Genomic DNA, 16,477 nt, shown 5'->3' with positions numbered 1-16,477 from the left:
TCAATCATCGAATGTTAATTTACCAGTAATAAAGTTACCCAAGGCACCGGCATCGTCTGAACGGAAATATTCCGCTGATAAAATGGTGAAATATTCTAAATCTATTTTCTTCTCATGATTCTGAAAATAGAATGAAAACATTGGTTTCTAGAGGTTCTAAAAATACTTTTCCAAGATTTGAAAAAAAAATCAATAAAAGAATTCAAGAAAGGGTCCTTGCCTCTGTAGGTGGTGTTGAGTCAACTCGTCGACAGTTAATACTTGTCTGCAAACCAAAAGACTCGTCCACAAAAGTTTATTACCAAATGTGTTACGTTTATTTTTAAAAAAAGGTATTAACAACACATGACCGTACCATATAGATGTTTATTAAAATTAACACCGGAAAAATATTTTAAAATAATATTTGTGTGTCGACGAAGTTTTAGCTTCTAAAATCATGATTCCAACATCCCGATCGTCGTTTGTGGCTAAAGTAATTCAAGAAAAATCGCTGGAAATTGTATTTTGTATTGTATTTTTTTTCGAAGAACGTTGGATCGGAAAAGGCGTAAGCTATGTGTCCTCATACACATACAGAGACCAGTCTTTGAAATCCATTAGAAATCGAACTTACCCCTGAAAACATGAGGAAGGCAGCTCGGGCATCTTTAGGAGGAACTCCAAAATCGGATAAAACATATTCATATTCTTCTAAATCTACAACACCATCTCCTGAAAGAATGGCACAAAGACTTGAAAGTTATCTGTATCCCAGAGTAATCCCACAAGCCCAAGTAATGTCGCCACAGATGCAAACCTAATGGACGTTTCTCGGGTTTTCATGCCTATCTATTAACAGACGAAAGCATGATTATGCGTTCTAGCCAGCTGGGAGAAATTGCCAAAGACCCCCCCCCCCCCTCTCTCAAATATAACCATTATGCGTTTATACCTTTAATAAGACACTATACTATCCACTGGATTAAGTTGTATTATAGTAAGGAAGGAACTATAGCAACCTTATAGGGATAAACCAGTAAAGTCAGTTATCTGTTTCACCGCAACGCTTTCGGTAACTTCAAACGGTAGCCAACTTTGACATCAAATAAACAATATATTTAACAGTTATCATACTCATATTTTTACTTCTTTGAACAAATTTTTGGTCGAATTCGAAATGAGGCTTTTGTACATGTGTATCCATTTGAATTACAATCATGTCGAATGTCTTATATTTAAGATTAATTTGCCCATGTAAAAATTATTCACGCCTGGAGACAACAAATCTAGACAAAAATCATTTAGCATCTGATATAATTTCACAATTAGATTAACAAATTGGCTTTGAAGGGCAATATTCGTGAATGTACATGTTCGAGACGAGATTGTTGAATATAAGTTATTTTGTAATACAAAGGTAACTCAAAAGGTGCTGTCTTCATTGGTTAATCTTGCGTGATCCTAACCTGACATGAATCTGTGAGCAGATATTGATATGCACTCTTCAATGTACGTATATTTGTCAAGGAAAAATACCTAATACGTTGACATTAGCAGGATGGGTTATAAGAAGCAAGAATGGACCCACATACATTTTTAGTTCGAATCTTTGAATCTTTATATGAGAGTAAAAAAGACCTTCCTCGCTTTACCTGTTCGATCATAGAGATTAAATTTATATTCTATATATTTCTCAAGCCATCCTGGTATTTTCATACCACTCCCATTTTCATTGGTGTTTTGCGCTGATTTGGCACATTCTGCATTAAAGTGTTCCCACATCTTCAGCTAAAAGAAGAAGGACAAATGTGACAATTTGACTTAAATCCGACTCCAGATGTTGTTTTAAAGCGGGTTACTTCGACCATTCGAAGATCTTACACGTCCTTCTTCAATCAATTCAGTCGAAGGTCTTTATTTTATACTTAACTATCAAGTTCCCGTCAAAGGTCGCCAAAGGTTTTACTGAACAGAACATTCGATTGGTGGAAACTTCGTCCGTTTCGGGAGCATTTTTAACTAGGCAGTAGCACAACTACCATGGATCTGGTTGAACCTAGTTTGCGGGCTCCAATCCTTAAGGGGGCTTCCACTAAAGTATACAGTTATAATCATATTAAGCAACCAGCGATATATAAATTAGCGAAATGCATTAACAACAGACTGAACATTTCTAAATATTCCATTAACAGGCATTAAATTGACTTACATGGGGCATGTTAAAAACAAAATCCACTTCAGCCAACGGCCCCGACTCATTTAGTTAAGCCACTGGTACTTCAGATCCTTGCATGAGGCTAATCTCTACCTTCATTACAATGAGAATTTAAATGCAAAATTCAGTTTAGATCTTTCATATTGTTTTTATACGTACCCAAAACTTTTTTCGGACAGCCTTATAATGTAAGAGATGAGTTCCTTACCCATTCATCTGTAGAAATAACTCCATCACAGTTACTGTCACCATCATCTTGAAGTTTTCTCCAAATCTGGATAAACGTCTCTTGTGTATGGATGTATTTTTTAGTTCCAACTTTCCAACCACTCATTTCACATACTTTCTGGAAAAAAATTAAAGTGGTTGCTATAGAGTACTGATGCATTGAAATGAATACCAGCGTCCAGTATCTATGTCTATTGCAGTCACTTACTGCAGTAGTTGTATCTGTCTGTTGCAGCCGATTATTAGTTGGGACTCCTACTTAGATCTCTAAGGACTTTTGTAGCCATAGTCGTATATGTTATTTCTAGCAATACTCTCTTCATTTACTACTCAAAGCCGTTCGTAGTAGCTGTAAGTTTATATCGCCCATGCGAAATATTTGATACAAACTGTCACCACAAGACTTAAGTGGTTCAGGGGTTAATGTACTCCACAGAGTTTTAGATGGAAAATCTATTAGTTTAAACCTGTCTTCAATTTTATCATTCCATTATCAACAAATTAAATTTCACTTGCAATACTTCTAATATAAGAATCTATTGCACTAAAGTACATTAAGCATGCACAAAATTTGAGATTTCCAATGTAAAAGCAATGAGAATGGATTCTGTTAGTGTGGTTTCTCATGACAGATCTGGGTGATAAACTCGTCGTTTCAATTTACCTGTCTAGCCAGATCAAAATCTTTCCATTCTAATTTACCATCTTTATTCAAATCTGGAATCGGAGAAAATTGCCAGATGAGAAATTGATTCTACATTTGTACGTATGTCTCTTCACGAACTGCTTCTGGCAATGAAATTTTCGTCGGCTTTTACTCTAAATTTCTAGAATTTTTTGGACATATTTGGAACTTTTTATGTGGACAATTTAAACCTTCTTATCTCACTTAATACGTGCTCAAGTCACTTTGTGATAGAAATTAAAATGTCCAGTGACTCTGTATACGTGTATATTTGAAAACGAATTCAGAATTAAATATTCAGAATGATTCATACTTACCAAAGAAGGTGTAAAATTCATGCATCAATTTCTTTTTCTGGAAATCACTTAGCTCTGGTTTAAACAAACCTAGTACACCACCCATACTCTAGATCTAGGTAAAAAAACATACACACAATGTAATCAATACAAATACATATTTTCATTGTGTTACAATCACAAAAATCAATTGACCAATTCGTGCTCAAAAAGTCAAGTTTCGAACGCATTATTTGTCTGCTTCGTTCTGTTCTTTAAAATGGAATATTCCTGTTTTGAAAGACTTGTAAAAAGCTTCCCGTTTTTTTAGCTTAATGTGGATTGAACAGGCATTTTTTGTTTGTTTTTGGCCTAATTATCTTTCTAAACGACTTATGAAATTACATATGCCAGATTGTAAATACTAAATCTCCAGTATTTGCAACATCCAACAACCAAATAGTCTAATTGCAAGAAAATTTTGTGTTGCAATTGTACATTAATACCAAACAGCATCAAGAAACTAGGTACAAAATTTATTCAAAAAAAAAATACTTACTTAATTATACAATATAATAACAATACCACCTTATATACAATAACAAAACAACAACAATTTATCTAATCCATATCTTATAACACATACATTTCTGCCAATGAAGAATCAATCCTGAAATTAAGGTAGATACGATCCCAAAAAAATCTCTAAAGCCAACAATTGTAACCAAACTTTATGCACCAGAACTAGGGAATTAGCATACAGGTAATATTGATTTGTCAACAAATATTAAGGTCTTACAACACCAGAAAAAATTGTTACACGTCATTGATCCGTCATAAATACTTTATGTTTCGTCGTAAAATTTAAATTTGCATACCATAAACATGTAGCTGTATTCAAAAATATGTATTAAAGTATATTAATATTGACTTTAAGTAGGTCAGCTGACATCATCCACGTGACATATTGAATTTAATCACATATGGTATACAGTTATATTGATATTAATATTTATTCTCTAATTGACGAGATTGTGAATATATCTACTTACAGCTGTTTACAGTAGCTCAGTAATAAATACAAAATAAGTAACAGCTTACTCTAGTTAAAGGACCACAATCCAGAAATTTCAATGAACAAATTTTTTAGCAATACACCATGTTCCAGCGCAAAAAGCATCAAGAAACATCTGTCATTGAAAATATAAATGTAAGAAAATTTTAAATTTTTAATTTCCATTTCCATTTTTGATTCTTTGAAAGATCGTTTTAATCTTTTCATGAACCATCAGATTTTCATAATATTTCTGCATTTGTTAAAACTATTTTCGAACTTAATTTCGACCCCCTAAAAAGTTTATTGAATTTAGTTTCCTTTTCAGAGGAAGTGATAAACATAATTGGTGATAATTATGGTGGCAATAGAGCGAAATTATTAATAACTATTGGTAAAGGATTGAAGGCAGACCTACTTTAAATAATTTTATTGTTTAAAGAGGTCATACAAATTGTATTACATGTATATGATTTTATTAATGAGTAAAACCTTCCTGTCACGCGCAACAGGATGCAGCCTGCAATATAGCCCATGCAAGTGCGTGTCATTCTTTATGTGACACAAAGCTGGATGCTTTAATACTTGCTTGATTGAGTTGATTTATGATAAATGTCAACAGCGATAGAAGGGATACAGTTGTCAAATTAATTAACTTTTCATATGATAAACCGGTCAAATTACAGATTGAACTGTCAAATTACACACCTGAGATCTGATGCGTCTACAATTAAAGCCTACAAATAAAATTGCAAAGAATTCTTACATTGTTGCAATTGATTGGCCTAATTAAGACGGGAACGCTTTGAAGAAAATTTTGTCTGACCATTATCAATCGACCGTCCCACTCTGTGAACCATACTTGCGATCTGGCGAGTGTCGAAAAACTTTGATTATTTCCAATTTTCCCCATCCGTATTATAGACTAGACGGCTATATCCCTTAATTTACTAGTTTTCTTATACACCACAAAAATGCATATGTAATATGTGCCTTAAATGCATGTATTAATATATCAATATGCAACCTGCAGCAACTTACATATCTATACGAAACAAGTAAGTGCTCTTTATATTTTGAAATTTTGCTTTCAGATTTCTTTGTTTACATCAAGGAAGTATCACTAAATTTACAAACGGTGCTTAGTACGCTAGATAGTTTTTCCGTTTCAATAAGCATACTTTCAAAACTGGGTTTTTAACATAAATTTTATATTTACTGGGCGGTTTTTCAGATAGGGTGTGTTTTTATCAAAAACTTGCATAGTTTTTTTGGGAAATTTGATGGGATGCCAATTATTCATGAAATTTCATAGATGTAATACAGACACATACGTAATCATTATCTATACTACAAACATCATTTGGTAATAAAAGAGGACAAACATGAGTTATCTGAAACCTATCCTTCGAATTAGCAATTTGTTTGAAAGAAATAAAACAGCCTTATAAAGTATTTATGGGTGATCAGATTCGCTCAACAAAATATGTCTGAATCTGATTTAGGATTTATGTTCAGACATTCAGTGTGATGTATGTTTACAGAACGGTCTGTGAATTTGAATATCTACTCCACTTTATGAGTAATTACGAAATGTTGTGCACAAGAAACCGTGTTTCGTGGGATTAATTCTTCTTATATGTAGGCTTTTAACTATCCATTAGCTCTTCCAACAAAGCCTATATCTCTATCACACAATATTATATATCAAAGTATTAAAAAAAGTATTTGTGATGCATTATATAATCTGACATTGGTGAAACATAATTTAAGCTAAAGAGCAAAGAAGGTCAACCCAAAAGTATTCAAGAACCTATTAAGCATAAAGGTTTGATCGTAAAATAAAATGCATTGTTTTTCTGCAAGTACTAATACTTGTAAGTCGTTTGTTTTTTACCATTCCAACCTATCTCAAGTTTTAAAGACTTGAATGTGGAACTGTCACTATAAGATGTGAGTTCACCGCGTGAAATCAGAAGCCTTTTCCCACACAAAATGACACTTCCAATATGATAATAGTAATATGAATCTGCAACGTGAAATTTCATAAACATAGAAGACTGGATTCAATTTATTATTATACTATTAAATTTGACATGTCAAAATTCACATATTGCCTACGTAATAGAATTCATATTGCATATTATCATTGGCAACTGTTATTATCCTTGTCAGATTTGATTCAGTTAATGAGTCAGTTGTCAAACGAATGGGATAGAAGAAAATGGTGACTATTGATTTGGATCAAATTAACGCTTCATTAAGAAGGAAAGTTCCAACTAACACCATTACTGATTGTCTCCACGATTTCCTGTATTCTTGTCCTAAAGACCTACTCAAGGTTCGGCTAATAAAGTGAACCCTTTCTTTCTAATCTCAATCCTTCAACTGGTTCATGCGATACCCACCACCAAAATCACATAATAATAGGTGTTCCTCATCTTTACATTGTCATGGTATTACGAAATGCGTCTGACACATTGACTACAATAGCCACCTTTTGTGATGCATTTAGGTAATGCAGACATTTGATTGTACGCTACCGAATACAGTCAAGCAGACTGTGGAAAGAAAGAGAATAAATATTCTAGGTTTAAGACATATTTCGTAAAAGGTGAATATTGTGAAGATGGGGTGTTCCTATTTCAAAAACGTTTTTCTCACGTAATGTGGAGTTCATCAGCTAAAGCTTCTAATATAAATACTTTCGACTTTCTTCGGTGAATCGAATTTTATTGATTATTATATTTTTGTGAATTAGTTTTAAAATAGTATTGACAGTGATATTAGAATAAGTTTGTGATGATGAAACAATAAACCTTTGTATGTTACATGTAATGTAACATAAATTCTCCCGAAAATGACCTTTGAGCTATATGGACAATTTGAAATAGTGTCTTTTTCTACATCTAAGACCACCATACTGCAATTGGTGTTGCGGTTGTGTATGTCTGGAATTACATATGAGTATAGTTAACAAGATAATACAATGAATTACATTAGTAGGCCAAGTCCTTAGTCATCCCTAAAAAATCATTAACCCAGCCCGAAAAGCAATACATAATTCTATATAATATAGCGTCTATATATGTTGCTATAATGGCGACAATTTCTATTACAATACACATTAATGTGAGAAATGATCTGCTTTGAATGGAAAAGATAGACCATTCTAATGACCTAGTACAACATAGCAGACTCATAAATTAATAATTCCTTTTTATCATTATCAAAAATAAATGTATCAAATTAAGGAGAAATGTGTGGGAGTAGTACACTTAAAGATACATTGTCCAACACAATAACATAATATGGTAACAACGAGCGATTCTGTCCACATAATACGCATTGGCGGAGCTAGCCTCTCGAGACTGGTGGTACATGTAAGGGGCAGACTGACTTAATAGAGGCCAACTGCCAAATACTGCGTCAGCTCCGTGCAAGTGTATAGAAGCAAACCTCCCATGAAGCGTCTGAAAGGGTTCTCCCCGACGAAAATTAATTAGATGCATTCTGGCACATTTTTTAGACCAAAAACCATACAAAATTCAAATTTTTAAATTTGTTCGAAAAAGAAGAAAAGAAACAACTATATTTAACCAGGATAATAACTTAGGTTAACCGGATTATCCGTACCAATTTACAGCTGGGTCGACTGCAATTATGAGTGAAGATGACTTATTCAAGATCATCAGACTATCACTATCCGATCGAAATTTAACCCACAGCCGCTAAAAGCCGCACAGGAAGAGGCAACGTTAACGGTAACAACCCTGAAAGAGCACATATATTACCATTTGAGAAAGATCTTTATCATCTGTATCAATTTACTTTTACATGAATATAAACCATAGAGTGCTCATGAATAATTTTGATTTATGTCCATGTTATAGATATGACCCATGAACATAGCATATCTGACCAACATCAAAGAGCACTGTGTGCCTTTTAGCTAATTTCACGCGAGATAAATCTCAAACTTCAAAGAAATGTCACTCTGTATCAATGTATATGTAAATGATAGTATACCGATGTTTCGAGTAACAGGAAGACCTTGTGGTTCGTTTTGGGTTAATACTAGAGTTGTTGCCCTTCTGCTCTGACTTGCTTACCTTGATTGTGATTGAAAATGCATCATCTTCTGTGAATTCGAAATCGTTTTTTGCCTTATTTTGCTTGAAAGTTGTCCTCCAAGTCTCCAGTGTCAGCGCCTGCCACCTGAGACTTGGAGGACAACTTTCAAGCAAAATAAGGCAGCTTTGTGGAAACGTCATAGGCGGGAGAAAGTTTTAGAAAAATATAATTGTTTTGGTGCAATCTGACACATATTTTAGGTGAAAAACATATAAAACTCTTATCGAAATTTTCATTAGAAATGAAGTGGTGGTACAAATGGGGGTCCGAACCATGAAGGGCGGGGTGTAGTTGCCCGTTGTAACCCCATTGGATATTATATACGTATTTATGCCAATTGTAAAGGAACTCGTATGAAAATATTAATTTCATGATTTTTTCATTACCCCTTTTGGTGCCTATCCCTTGACAAAACAAACCATTTGTGAAACTAAATTTTGTAAACTTAAAGTCCGATGACAAAGGAACTCAGGAATGGCTATAATTAGATTAATTTGTGAAGGAAAATGCTATGTTTTACATTGATAATATAATAAATATTCTTTTCTCAACATGAAATCCATCAAAGCAGCTTACGTCTCACAAATATCGTTTCCTGTTTGTTTTCTGCCCAGTTCCTTGTCGCTTCACATTATCTTTGATCGTTTGCTGTTTGTACTGGTCGTTTCATGTTATAGTAAGTACGACAACCCGTAAACGTTAACAATCCACTGTCCGGGCAAAATTTTATCTCAAATCATACTGCATGGCCATGCCTATCTTCATTAACCTTAAACAGTTGCAGAAAAAATGACGTAAAACTCATATCGTTCAAATTTGAAGTAATAGATTGACATATAGTAAGGAAAGGCTATATCATAATTGATCATGAAAGCGGTAAGTGTTATTTTCCATGTCAGCTAATTTAACACAGATTTAGATAACATAATTAATTAATTATTAATAATCAAAGTTTCTTTGTCAGCTCAAAATAAATAGCTTAGAAAATGAACAGTCTTCATGATTGAGCAATTGTTTTTCTGATCTACCGTGAGATCATTCGGTTAGAAATATCTGAATATTTGCACTTGCATGATTTGTTTGGCTTTTGTTGTTCAGTTCAATTTAAAATACTTCATTAACCATCATAGTATTTGCTGTTAGTTTATTTTATCTCTGTGGTGATCAATTAATTTTCATGACTGATTTTCACCGAAATGAAATGGTGTTTTAAGTCTTACTTTTCATCTAATAAAGGTAGACAACATAATAAATCATGCGTAGCGCATTTGGAAAATTTTAAGGCACAGCATTTGTCTATTATGACTTTCCAGAATGAAGATATGACATGCCGCGTAATATATATTCATTTCAACAGGGATTATATAAAGATTTGTCGGTATTTCTTGTGCGTCGATGCAAAGATTCGATCTAAAATAAAAATCGTGCTGAAGCCACAAATCATCACAATTGTCAATGAAAAATACGATCGTTTTTGTTGTGTTTCTTGTGGAATAATTTGTCATAGCACGCCTTACGTCAGGATTCAAATTTCAAAATTTGACAGGCCTTGATGAGATATTTGTCATAATCCGGAAACATATAGGGTTAAATTAGGTTTCATTACCTTAAATTTGTCACAATTGACAACATCAAGACAATATTTAAAATTCTGAATATAATTATAATTTATCTATAGTGAAAGTATATCGCGGTGTTAATTTCTAAGCCATATGTTAACTTAGTAATATAATCGATATAGAAACATTACCCTTCTCCACATTAAATGTTTTCTGTTTTCCTTTTTTCATTACAAACTTTGTAACTCTTTGGTTGGTATGTCGGCAAAAGGTAGAGAAGCGGATACATTTCACTCAAAACTTATATCGATCGAGTTGCAAAAATTAGAGATAAAGTTTGCACATGCGTGATACGGGTTCTGAAGCAGACGGCTTTGGAAACGTGACTGATTCAAATGTTAAAATAGTTTTCAACTTGTTGGTGGAGCCTTAAATATAAAATTCAAGGAAATGTGATTATATTGAAGGTAAGCAGATGTCCATTCTTCAAACTTTATGTAACTTGCCAGTAACCACTAAACACATTTCAGGTCAAGACAAAACAAACATTGCCGTAAGTTTTTGAACCGTATATGCAGCTGAATATAAAGCGTCGTTTATATGCAAACTGTAAGATACCTATATTTAAAACCAAGTAAACCAGGTGCATAGAAATAATCCATTCGACCTTTTTGAAAAGCATCTCTTTTTAATACCGGAATGTTTGCCAGGTACATTTTAACCTTTACGTTTCCTGTAACGGAAGCGTATTCTTAGCCGCATGCACGAGCTAAATCCAGAAAAACCATTTAAGATATGCATTTGTGTGTATGTTTTTTTAGCTAGCGCATGTAATTTCTGCCAAAATACCTTTTTAAAAAGCAACTTGTTTTAATTGAATGTCTGTTAATGAGGTGTAGGTACGTTTTAACCTTTACGTTTCCTGTAACGGAATGAGTATTTTGAGCCGTATACACGAGCTAAATTCGGAAAAACCATGTGGGATAGGAATTTGTTTATACGCTATTTTAGATCATATAGCGCACGTGATTTCTGCCAAAAATTGATAAATCATATTGAGACGCCTTTCACGCCAACTGCATTTATCACGACCATACTTAAGAATTATGTCTTTATGTTTCTTTGCTATAGGAGACAATATTCCAGTTGTCAGATGATGACTCAAACTTGAAAGTTTTTTTTGTGGTTTCCTACTTTAAATTCATTTTCTCTGCCGTTATATCAAAGACATTCTTGTTTCCTACTGACAGAAACATTGTGGAGTATAGAAATGCGTGTAGAATACCTAATGATATTGTGATGTATAATTGCATGCTATCATAAACGTTAAGACTGTAAATGGGTTAATATCGATGCATAATGTCAATATATTAACAAAAAAGTACTGACATAATATTATGAAATAGAGGCGTGTTTTGGTAAACCGTGACGAAAGTATTTGTCGGGCGTTGTAACATACGGGCACACTTCTGTTTTTTTTGTTTTTTTGTGGGTTAGTGTTTTACGCTAATCTCTTTAATCAGTCACCCAAAAAGGAGTACATGAACAGGTATCTTTAAAGCGTCTTGTACATTTTGAAAAATTTTTGTATGATAAGCAAATTGAAATAAAGTTAATTAAATTAAATCTGTCAAATGCGCAATATTTGGATTAGGTCGATGTCTTGATTATCAATGATTATAACCTATTAACAGTAAAGCTTTTAAGGACTCGTTGGTTTTTCTTTTATACCTCCGGTACCAGGAAATAGCGTATTTAATTAAGGGGTACAGGGGTCAGTGGCATAGCCAGGGTTTTATTGACAGGGGTGGGGTTATTGTACTCATGTAGGAAGCCAGAGAAAAACATCGAACGAGTTTTTGATGTGAAAGTAGAAAGCATTTTTTATGTCCCAGTAGAGGGAGGACACGTTCCTGTTAAGTTCCAAAAGTACAGCATCTTTTCTTTTATGTCAAGGATTGCAAGGAATTTTACAAAAAAGTACTGTGAATGGGCTAAAAGGTCACTCCCGCTAGTGTTCATGAAAACATTCAAAACCCATACATATACTCCTCCTTATTGATGTAATATGTTCAATTAACCAGAAAACGCGTCACTTTTGATATTCCGTACGTAGAAAAGGGGAATACTCATTCGGTTTAACAAAAATTTATCAGCTACTGAACTATCGATGTTGTTTTTCTTGAATACTGTATATTTATTTGTCAAATTCGAAATCCGTCGAGTCTCAAATATCACTTTCTCGTATTAATCCCACGCTTTAATGTTATTAACTATCAGCTATGAGATGATCGCCTGATATTTACTAATTATCTCAAACTTCAGAAAACATCGAAAAAAACTGCATTGTTTCTAGATAACAATTTTTAGTTTGATATGTCAGAGGTCTGCATAGCGTTAATTCATACTTATCAGGGTCGTAATAAGGGTCTTTTTTTCTGTAAGGCAAAATCTTTTCTTTTATGTCTATTATGTATTATATCGTATTGCTTTCAGTTGCTTTTATCGTGCATAGGGTAATTAATAGTGTTCGTCTATTTTTCATACCCATCACCTAAGAGTATATAATATTATATAATAATACTTCAAATATTTCACTCCCTTAAGTATCTAAGTAATAATAAAACCAAAGTTGAAAAAACAAATTTATTTTTCATTAAATCAAACAATATTACTAAGTAAGTGTGGTAAGTTCTAACAGACAACCTTCATTTCCGGTCACAGCAGTCAGTAGTTAGCTGTATTCAATAAAGAATATGAAAATTTTACAAGAAGTCACGACATCGTTTTGTGAACAAAATATTCTATCTAGTCAACTCCCGGAGTTTTAGGCTAAATAGGAAATTTCATTATTTTGCCATAATACATACTTACCACTTCCCATACACATTACGAGAATGGTATCTGTAGGAAAATTCTGCTCTACAAACCGATACTGATAAATAGTTTCATAGTTGAACTGTAGACATTTAGATCATAAAATGGAATGAAAAGAGATATAAAAAATATGGAAGGGGATATAAAACTAAGCTTATTTATAATGCCACGTTCATAAATCACATATCCTTTTCTTTTATAGCTCCATATTGAACAAAAACAATTTTAACTGGTGTTCTGGGATTTCTGCTTTAAATACACAAATAACATAATACGGTGCAACGCAACACAATATATACCCAGTCAATTACTGCATGCAACATAATAAGCTACTAAGTAATAGGGTAAATCGACCATCACACCATAGCGATCACCAGTTGCGTATGGTGGCGAGTAACGGTAATACGTTTCCAGTTGTGAATTGCGTTCAGATGAATTAGTCGGATAATCGGATACAGACACTTCATTTAAATGCTGTTAGTAGCTAGATGCTTCTGAGCAATCTTTTTTTAAATAGGTTATTGGAAAGCTGATTAACGGATAACTCCTTGGGCATCTCTTTTTAAACGCTTATTCGGATTTCGTAGTCCTGCCCTTTTCAAACTGAACAACGAGTTGCTTGGTCATACCTTAACAACGGTTATTTGGATTAATAGTTCAATCAGAATACAAAATGTCTCTACTTAAAACCAGTTAATGAGTTTTTATACCCATGTCGCTTTTACCTTTAGAAAGGACACTAAAAGCACATATTGTCTGTTTAAAACTGACACACTGTAATGTAAATTAATGCCTGGTCCAGATTTTATTCCCCAGACCAAATATTAATCTAGATTGGTAAAATCTGACATTTGATCTGAGGGATCTCAATGTGAATTTCTATATCAGATACTTTTTTCTCTTTTCCCACTGTCACAATAATTACTACCTTGCAAACCATAAATGGTTCTATATTTTGTGATCCATTGACTCAGAATGTGAATGCTTTTAACCAAAATCATTCTCTTCGTTGCCTGGCATAAGTAAGTTCGTGTTAGAATATGAAACTCATATTTTGTAAAAAAAGAAGAAAAAAGAACAAGACTATGGTGGAAATGCTGACTACAAAACTCCAGTAACAATAAATAAATCGAGTAGAATAACGATCCAAATCGCAAAATGAAACCCGAAATCCAAAGCAACATTGGTAGCACCTAATGAACTTTTCGCATCAGGTAGTTTAAAGTTGAAAGAGTAAACTAAACTTTTTTTGGATTATGTCGTTGAATTAATGCGGAATGGCGACACAAGTTGACATAATCAGACCCTGAATATACAACATTCATCATCTTGACATCCTCTTAAAATCACCAGGTATTGTTTACTTGTCCAATGGTTTCAAACAACTGATACAAATTGTTTAAGAGTAACATTATATCTGCTTGTTTGGATTAAAGTTTTATAAGTAGATGGAAAGGATCTATGACAGGAAGAACATCATAAAAAGTCGAATATTAACTTAAAAATCCATTAGCGCGGCTACACATTTTAAAACCTTTTTTAGAAATATGATTTATTACTTTACAGAGAATATCATCGCATAAAATCTTCAGTCTACTGATACTTATCTAATCATTAAATCAGCCCTCATATTCCATGCCAACGAAAAAGGACAAATTATTGGTGGGCAAGGACCATGTGTAATCTCTGCAGATAATCTCATTGATACTCGTAGCTTGGACTGTCTTGTCTCTCTACATATAATAGCTCTTCACTCCATATAAACATACTCTTGAATTTGAGTTTCAATGCTTTTAGGTTTATCGTAGGAATTTCCTTCAATTCAGGGAATGCTTATTCGTTCACAACACACGATTCCGCTCCACAACTATGTCTTCACTCGGCATAGCTTTGGGTCTATGATGCTAATATATTCTGGATGTTATTTAGTACAATCGACAATACCTAATTACCATAAATATTCCATAACAATGATGAAATCTCGGACACATCGCGGTATGATTTAAATGAATGAATGAAATCTCCTGACAATAGATCGTTACTGTTTACCAGTCACGAAATATAATCTGAAGTTAGTTGTTATGCCAAGTTTCGTGAGCGATATTCAGAACTTAAGTATACATGTATATGGCACAAGACGAAACAATGTCAAACATTAACTCATATCAGCCTAAATGGATACATATTTAAGAGAAATTCTCTATTTTAGGTCTTTACGCTTTCAGGTGTTATGTTTCTATTGAAATTCCACAGGGAGTCTTTTGCTTCATAGCTTCCTAAAACACCATTGGAGTTCTATAGAATGTGAAAGCATGTGGTTTAATAGTAGATTTACGTGTTAGATGGGAGTTTTTAAAACAGTTCGGCATCCATCTGTTAAAAAGTGCACAGTTCTGGGTCGTGATATACATCTCTCTCACCAATCCCCTATGACTGATGACTTCTACTAATTCAGTTCTTTGATCTCTAAGACTCCAAAATACTTAATTTGTTTCCGTTAAGCAAAGTAATTCTGAAAATTGTATTTTGGTAACATGGAGATAAATCTGGCTTTGTTTCTCGCCAGAAGTTGGCCTGATTTCTGTATCTAGTATTGGTGTCAATCACGACTGATCTGTGATAAGGGGATCGATAATTACAGACGAAATGAGAAACACTTACGACACACAATCAAAGTTCAAAGTGATCTTTATTACTGGGTATAAAACTTTGAGCATTCACAAGATTTAATCTGCACTAGTTTCTGACTGTTCTATGTGGATGTAAAGAGGTAACCAATTACCACCAAGTCGTTTTTTCAAGAATTCTGGTTTGTGTGGTAATTTTTTTTATTTTAATACAAAACGCAATTATCCCTAATTTGTATTGAAAGCCGTTGTCTTCTTTCAACTGTAAAACCTCACCAATCGTTGAACTGAAGGAAACTGGTGCTTATTGGTGGATGGAGGGGTACACGTCAATGCTGAATACATATTACTGAATATTTGTACCTGCATTTGTAACCGTAATCTCAAATATATTAATTTCTGAGTTTGTATCACTTCCGTTTAACAGTAGGATTACAATCTTTTCAATGAAGCCTTTAAACTATGCTATCGTGGTTATGTATCGAACTTAAGAATTAACATTTGAATTGCATGAATCTCGATATTATCTTTTTAACTTCATTATAAATCAAAGATATAATTTCCGTTATGTGACAAAAAAGTCAGCTATTATCTAAAAACAGACAATCTTACGTGTATTTTGAGAAAATGAAAGGAAGATAAAAAATATGAAAGTGACATTTATACAGATTAAGACAATCTATATGGAATATAATAATTATGTTAAAGCTCTTATTATAAGAAAAGTGCTATCGTCTTCAATGTTTTTAAATATTTATCATTGTTTTCAAATTATACTCCGAATAACAATACCGTTTTCGAACGCAACTAAGAAGTGGTTCGGTTGCGCTCGGTACTAATG

The 16,477-nt window shown here is 33.4% G+C and overlaps 1 protein-coding gene across 1 annotated transcript; it reads right to left on the bottom strand.

Annotated features, from left to right (window-relative positions):
- Positions 1-4,276, bottom strand: LOTGIDRAFT_237907 (hypothetical protein; the record flags this gene model as incomplete). The annotated part of the gene is made up of 8 exons (XM_009048479.1): positions 4,264-4,276; positions 3,945-4,055; positions 3,428-3,521; positions 3,090-3,142; positions 2,406-2,543; positions 1,635-1,770; positions 617-714; positions 1-120 (listed from the first exon to the last, which is right to left on the bottom strand). Exons 3-8 carry the CDS (start codon positions 3,510-3,512, stop codon positions 1-3), a joined length of 630 nt encoding a protein of 209 aa, XP_009046727.1. The 5' UTR covers positions 3,513-3,521; positions 3,945-4,055; positions 4,264-4,276.
- Between the last annotated feature and the right edge of the window lie 12,201 nt (positions 4,277-16,477).

Source organism: Lottia gigantea (assembly GCF_000327385.1).
Source record: "Lottia gigantea unplaced genomic scaffold LOTGIsca_122, whole genome shotgun sequence".
Taxonomy (NCBI): domain Eukaryota; kingdom Metazoa; phylum Mollusca; class Gastropoda; family Lottiidae; genus Lottia; species Lottia gigantea.
The sequence above is the reverse complement of the archived record's forward strand: the minus strand, read 5'-3'. Positions and strand labels throughout refer to the sequence as shown.